The 7834-nt window shown below is 47.0% G+C and overlaps 1 protein-coding gene across 1 annotated transcript; it reads right to left on the reverse strand.

Annotated features, from left to right (window-relative positions):
• Positions 1-119: 119 nt before the first annotated feature.
• Positions 120-362, reverse strand: LOC119513145 (immediate early response 3-interacting protein 1-like). Its single transcript, XM_037808092.1, has one exon. The coding sequence runs from the start codon at positions 360-362 to the stop codon at positions 120-122; it is 243 nt and encodes an 80-aa protein (XP_037664020.1).
• Positions 363-7834: the final 7472 nt, after the last annotated feature.

The raw sequence follows: 7834 nt of genomic DNA on the forward strand, positions 1-7834 counted from the left end.
TTTACATTTTTGTCAAGTTCAAGGTTGGCCAGCTAAGATAATCTATATTCCAATAATGACTGAAGTAATAACTTCTGCTTGCATCTTTTCTTCCGAGTCTCCATTTCCCCCTTGGATCTTCACCCAAATAATAAAAGTAGTACAATGGCAATTGAGTTTACTATTATCAATGGCACTCTCATCGTGGTTCTTACAGATCGAATAAAGTTCATTAGCTGTGATTGGATTCCTGGCTCCTCTCCGAATGTGCCAATTCCTTGGTCTGTTCCCCAGCCGATGTTCTTGAGGAAGCTCTCCTTGTGCGGCAGGGCGATGGCATTGAGCAGGGCGGCCTGCAGCAGCGAGTACAGGGTAAAGGCCATGGCTCCTGGAGCCACTCTTGGCCCAACAGCTCACACTCAATTGCCTCTCAACAGGTTTCCCTGCCTCTCCTTCTACCTCCTCCAGACTGAGCTCCATTTCCTAGAATTCAAACTTGACCATGTCATTTATCATAAAATTCTTCACTGACTCCTGACAACCCTCAGAATAAAACCCAAACTCCACAAGCCCTTCTGGCCCCTGCTCACTGGTCTCCCTCACTCCCCTGCCTCAGACCTTCAAGGGGCCATGTCTCTCAAGCCTCCTGGCTTTGTCTTGCCTGGGTCCCTCTTATCGTCGCTCCTGCTTATCCTTCTGGTCTCAGCTTAAACCTCACCTCCTGAAAGTGATTGTTAGACCTCGAGGGTGATGTAAGGTACAGTGGTTTCCCTTCCACCACTCTCCTTCCACCACTAACACAGGACTTGGCGCAGGGATAGGTGCTCAGTACGCTTTAAGAAAAGTCACTGAACAACATAATTCAACACAAAGATGTGCTGGGTTCCAAAAATCAGGCAGAAAATTAAGCAGAGGACCCTTGGGAATAGGATCCTAGCTGTCTTATTCTGCCTCCTCCCCCAACTACCTCTTGCATCCCACCTCCCCCCAGACACATTCTTCTCATTGAAGCCTACTAGCTAGATGCAAAATGGTGACTGCCTTTCCTCCCCACCCCATCCTCCCCACCCACCCCACCCCTTCACTCATGAGCCACTTTTCCTTTTCATCCTGGGGGGTGGCAAGAGCAAGAAGTAAGATCGGATTCCATTCATTCCCTCAGCAAACGTTTCCTGACCCTTTCCCTCTAGCACCCTGCTAGGCTAGATGCAATTCCCGGAGGCCCCATTCACATTGTATTTTCTGTAAAAGGTGCTCAGGTGAGTGCCATTCAAATTCCATTTCCTGTGACTGCTGCCTCTTCAAGTTGAAAACAACATGAATAGTGTCCCCTGGACGGTTCATTGTGATTGCGAACTCAGCCCTTCAGGGTCGAACCAGAAATAATTGTGGGCTAATACTAATTTGCATCTGGCAGATCAGTCCTTTTATAATACCTTATTTCACTTTGTCTGTAGTATAACTCTGGGATGAATATCTCTGTGAGAATTTCCCTTTTAAAGATGAGGAAATTTAGGATTAGAGAGGTTGAAATCCTGACAAAGCAAGGGCCCTTTCTTTCACGGAACTCCAAGATTGAGACAGAGCTCTTTAAAAACATGTTACACTGCCAATTTTGAAAGCTCATCGTATATTATCTCAAACCTATTAAAATGTGGCAACATCCCACATTAAACAAAATTTATAAGTAACTACATGTAGTTGAATTGAGCCGCTGCAAACACTTGTATACATATAATAAGATATTAAGTTTTGGTAGTTTTGGAGCTAACAAAAATTTTTTTTCAGGTGTCAAATAGTTTCATAGGTCTTTGAAAAACCATGCCTACATATTAAAACAGTCCTAGAAGGAGCAGTGGAGACTTCTGTCCTGCTGTCCCAGTGGGTGTTGTCTCTCTGGGACATCTATTAGGGGTTTTCCCTGCCGCACAGCCCCACACATCTGGACAGCAATTTCCCTTCCTCTCCCTCTCCCAGCCTTTTAGTCTAGAGCCTCCACTTCTCCAGTGAGCTGCCTTAGCTTAATCTGCTTCTTAATTTATATTTGGCTTCATCATTGAGTCATTCCTTCAAGACAGGCTTATTGAGCTATACTGGGTGTCAGCCATTGCACTGGGCCCCAGGGAAAAACAAAACAAAACAAAAGAACAAAACAAAGGATGAATTGGAAATGGTTCCCAGTCCAGGCCAGGAAGAAGAAAGACAAAGCAAACAGTACAATGGTTTAAGGGTCCAAATGGCAAGCTGTGCCAGTTTGGATGTATTATGTCCCCCAAGTGCCATGTTCTTTGATGTGCTCTTGTGAGGCAGACATGTATGTTAGTGTTGGAACCCTTTGATTGAGTGTTTCCATGGAGATATGACTCAGTCAACTGGGAGTGAAACGTTTAATTGGATTATTTCCATGGAGATATGGACCCCACCCATTCAGAATGGGTCTTGATTTAATCACTGCGATCGTATAAAAGAGCTCACAAACAGAAGGACCAAAGAGCAGCTCAGAGTGACATTTTGGAGCCAAGAGAGATATTTTGAAGATGGCCATCAAAAGTAGACTTTTGCTACTCCAGAGTTTGCCTGGGAGAAACTAAGAGAACACCCCCAGATGCCTAGAAAGAAACGTCCTGGGAGAAAGCCATTTTGAAACACAACCTGGGAGCAAAGGAAGAATACACCAGCCATATGCCTTCCCAAACAACAGAGGTGTTCCTGATGTCATTGGCCATTTTTCTGTGAAGGTACTCTATTGTCAATGCCTTAGCTTGGGCAGTTTTATGGCCTTAAGACTGTCACTTTGTAACCAAATAAACCCTCTTTAGGAAAGCCAATCCATTTCTGGTACTTTGCATAAGGGCAGCATTAGCAAACCGGAATAAAGCTGTCCATATACTTAGAGTAAAAATTGAGGGATAGCCTACAGGTAAGAGGGTTCCTAATTCACCAAATATTTTAGTTGAATTTTATCATTTGAAAGGTCCCGGGGAAACAGTGATCAACAAGGCACTGTCCTCATGACCAATGGAGGGAGAAGGGCAATAAATAAGCAACAAAAGACGAAGACAATTTCAGTGACACTGGAAGAGTAAATTGGTAGAACCACTATACAGGATAATTTGGCACAATTTGGCAGATATATATGTATACAGTATGTTACCACATGTGATACAAGAGTATGTATCACATTTGTTTTAGAGAATATGTACAGAAAGATGTATTAAAATTGGAAATAACTGATGCCTCTGGGGAGAAGTGGGCTGTGTGGCTGGATAACAGGGGAGTGAGGGACATACTTGATTCTTGTTCCTTTTGAATTTTGTATCATCTGTCTGTATCGTCTATTAAAACAGAAAAAAAACATAAAAGTAACAATTTCAGGTAGTGACAAGTATTATGAGTTAAATATAATTAGACAATGTTACAATGAGTAGGGGAAGCAGGGGCTGCTTTGGACTGGGTGGCCAGAGAAGGCCTTTTCGAGAAAGTGACATCTGAGCTGAAACCTGCACAACCAGAAGGAACCAGCCCTGCTAATAGCTAGGGTCAGATGGCTCCAGGCTGGGGGAACAGCCAGAGCAAAGGCCCTAAGGCATGGACAAGACTGGCATCTTTGAAAAACAGAAAAGAAGCCAGCCTGGCTGGAATACCAGTGTCAGTAGTATTGAGTGGCATTGCAGGGGCAGCCAGAGATCAGATCCTATTGGGTCTCATAGGCCATGGTGAAGAGTAGGCAGTGGGAAGCCACTAGGGTTGTTTTCAAACTGGGGTGAATGCTGTGATCTGATTTTTTGTTTAAAATATTTATTTTGGCTGCTGTGGAAAAAAAGAAGGATTATAGGGGGCAAAAGTGCATTTAAGAGATCAAAGGCTGGTGGCTGTAGCCCAGAGAAGAAATGATAGAGCTTAGATTAGCTGGGGGAGGGGGAGGGGTGGGAAAAGTAGCATAAATGTATTGGAAGAGGAATCAAGAAATCATCAACGTGAATTCAGTGAACAAATCATCTGAAACTGTAATCGCCCCACCCCAACCCCCCAACCCAGAACCTCGTGATTGTCATAGTTTCATGCTCTGGAAGCTTCCTAGTCCTCCCCACCAAAAAAAAACCAAAAGTCAGAGGCAACAGCATCTTCATTCAGACCCCAGTGGTCTGTCCCTCCAGCCTCGAGGGGTATGTGCCTTGGGTCCTGCAGGGGGAGGGGAGCGGGAAGGCTCAGCGCTTGTGAGACAAGGAATCCAGGAGAGGGAGGGCTCAATGGGGCTTTCAAGAGACAGAGCTAGGATTGGGGTTCAGGGTTCCCACACCGAATCCTAAAACCCTGTGACCAACCCAGAACTAGCCAAGCCAACTTTATGAGGTAACGTGAGTCCTTATTCAAGGCCCCACAGCAAAGCTACTGTCCAAGGAGAGACCCATGCATGTAAAACACAGCACAGAAACGCCCACTGTGACAGCCTTGTGTGCACAGGCCAGGGTGTAAGTCACTCTATCTTCACACCCACCCATGAAAGCCAGGTGAGATGGAGGACAGAAGAGTCATTTTTGTTTCTGCCAAGCAGCCCAGGGAGAGAAAAAGCCAAACTCTTCAGGTCCTGGGCCTGTATTACCGAGATGGGTGAGAGACTGAAGGGAGCCATCAGTGTGACCAGGGCTGGAGTGTCTGACAAGCTTGGCCTCTATTCCTTTGCTAATCCCGATCCCATGTGGTTAGGCTACAAGTGATTGTAAAAGGCCACCTTTAGGAAGGACCAGCCGCTCTTCTTATCAGAAGCTTCCAAGTTACTTTCCTGTGGCCCCAGGGAGGCCTTGTGCCTGCTTTTCTTGGGGACACCTTCCAGTGAACTAATTCATACACATACTTCCCCTGCAACCCATGCCCCAGACTCAAGGCCCAGTGGGGTAGGCCCTGGCCTGAGGCCTGGACCTCGGACTGTGGACCTTCCCCTCCCTTCTCCTGTTTGTTTTCAGTCCTTTGACCCCTGGCTGGCTGGTGAGGTAGGCAGCAGGGAGGAGAATCCAGTGCCAACACACACACACACACACACACACACACACACACACACACACACACCACACACACCCTCACGTGTCCCCAAGTCTTGGTGGCTGGTCAATGATTGACTGCCATTTCACAGGCTGCTGGTTCCAGACCCTTAGGGGTCACCTCTGTAAGCAGAGCCCCCATCCTGCCTCTTTCGTGCCAGTGGTCACTTCCACAGCCCACAGGCCCTTGCAGCTGCCCCTCGGACCCTGGGCCTGCTCCCTTCTGACCTGCAGGCACGCCCTTCCTCCGTACCCAGCCTCCCTTGCTCTAGGCCTCTCTCAAAATCTCTGGCTGCTCCAACAACCAGCCCGCCCCGGCCTCTGAGTCTCCCCCTCTGTCTTTGTCCCTCAGACATCCTTGTTCCTTGGCTGTCCCGCCAGGCCCCGCTGGAGTGACAGTGGAGGGGAGAACCGAATCAGCAGCGCCCACCCCTGCCCCCCTTCCTTTCCTCTTGTCAGACACCAGACGAGGATTTTTCCCCTTCTTTCCGGCTCTGAATGGGCTCATTCTCTTTGGTAGATTCGGCCCCTCTTAAGCCTCCTCCCAGGGCGTGAATTCTGACCCCAGCTCCCCCCACCCCCTCTCTGCACCCCCCCTCCCAGTTGGCTCCACCCCTCTGGGCAGCCCACTAGGACTGAGCATTGTCTGCCAGCCCTGGGTTTGTTCCTGAGGTCTCCAATGAGGAGAGGGGGGCTTGCTATGGTGGAGTGGGGGTGGGGGGCTGGATCTTTGCAGAGGGAGGGACCAGTAGTTATCCCAAGAAGTCCCCTTTGGCTCCCCCACAGGGGTCTGGGGAAAGGATGGTTTCATGGTACCCTTAATTCAGAGCTCTTGAGGCTACCTGGTGAAGCCAAAGCCTCCTGGAGCTTCAGGTCCCAGCTCTGAGCTATGACCTTAGGCAAGTTCCTTTACTCTCAGAATCTCGGGGTTCCTCCTCTGTAAAATGCAGAATGATAATAGCCACCTCTGTTGCCTCGAGGATCTGGAGGGGTAAGGAGGGTGGATGTAGGGCAGAGAGTGGCACAGAGAAGGATCCAGTTAAGATGGCATGACAGCAGCTTTAGAAGCCTTTCCTAACACACGGGCTGGGGAGGGGCAGGCTTGAGGGGAGAAGGGACACCTCTCACCCTGACCCTGACCTTAACACCCTGATGGTCACCCGCAAGCTGCATGTGCACTCGCCGAGGTGCAAACCCTCACTTGAGTATGTGACCAGCAAGTGACTCTTGGAGCCAGGTCAGCACGTCCTCTCTGAAGGGCTGAGAGGCTGTGGGTTTGAGGCAAGTTAACTAGGCTCTGGGCTGTATGCTGGGGTAGGGATGAGGGGCTGGTTTTGCTGGATGTTCAACATTTCCCTAGTTAACCCTGAGACAGTCCTGGGCAAACTGCTGAACTCTCTTGAGCCTCAGTTTCCCTAACCCTAATTCTCACACCTAGAGAAACTAGGAATGTTGAAGCCCATCCTGAAGGGCTACTGTGTCCCCATGAACAACAGTTTCTCAAAACATTTATGATTATGATCCTAGGAATAAACCCATTTTACATCCCTACTGGAACACACACACGAAACCACATTTACCCTTTCTACGTTCTTGCTCCCTGTGATGCTCTCAGATAGTTTCTATTCCATTCTACTTCTTAAAAAAGAACTAAAAAAAAAAGGTAGCCTTGATCATCTGAAATGGTTTCAGGACCCTCTAAGGATGATCGTGACCTGTGGTTTGAACATTACTGGTTAAAGTTAGAGGGGGATTACCATGGGGTTAAGAAAGGTAGAGGTTCAGGCCCTTCATTTGCATGTATGTGCATAATTTTATATTTAATTTTTTTGTTTTTTTAATTTGTTTTTTACAAGATAAGTTGTAGGTTTACAGAAAAACACACCTCTCCTCACACACAGTTTTTCCTATTATTAACACTTCGCATTAGTGTGGTATCTTTGTTTAAAAAACATTATCATAATTATACTATTAACTATAGTCCATAGTCCATTAGTGCTCACTGTTTGTGTTGTATAATCCAATGTTGTTGTTTTTAGTTTTATTCTAGCGACATATATACAACCTAAAATTTCTCTCTTTAACCACTTTCAAATATGTAACTTTGTGGTGTTAATTACATTCACAATGTTGCGCTACTATCATTGTGTTTAATTTTGTATTTATAACTTTTTATTTCTTTTCTTAAAGGGTGTCTCCCAAATTATATAAGCTTCAGGCCCCACAAAACTGGATCTGCCCCAGTATAAGGAAATTCAGGGTATTCGCTGAGCAGCTACTGTGTGCCAAGGACTGTGCTAAGTGCTTCAGGAGCATTATTTCATTGAACCCCCAGCACAGTATGCCAGAAGCCATTAAAGACCCTATTTTACAGATGGGAAAACTGAGACCCAGAAGTCTCAGTGACTTGCTCAAGGTCACCCAGCTAAAAAGTGGTGGAGTCCAGGTCATTCCCATCCCAGAGCCCCTGCTGCTCTCAACCACCTTACGCGCAAGTGCCTTCCAATAACTGTGTTCGGCCCGTGGAAGCACTTTAAGAAATTCTAGTGTCCTTCATTCTCCAGTCCCTAACAGGTGCCCCTGACCCCCTCTTGGACCAGTACAGACATTGCTCCTGGTTAGGGTATTTCAATAAGACTTGCCAGATTTAACAAATAAAAAAGTTTGTTTCATATACTACTTTGTTGGAATTCCCAACAAAAATACTCTTCCCTTCCCAACCTACCCTCTCCCCTCCCCCATCACACTGGGCCTTAGGAACAGGGTCGGGGGCTCCAGGTAGAATGCAGGGTGGGGAACTGCGATGGAACAGGGAA

The sequence above is a fragment of the Choloepus didactylus genome, chromosome 18 (genome assembly GCF_015220235.1).
Source record: "Choloepus didactylus isolate mChoDid1 chromosome 18, mChoDid1.pri, whole genome shotgun sequence".
NCBI lineage: Eukaryota > Metazoa > Chordata > Mammalia > Pilosa > Megalonychidae > Choloepus > Choloepus didactylus.

What these genes read in the sequence shown, in the direction of transcription:
- LOC119513145 (XM_037808092.1), bottom strand. Translation starts at nt 362, where the DNA reads ATGGCCTTTACCCTGTACTCGCTGCTGCAGGCCGCCCTGCTCAATGCC.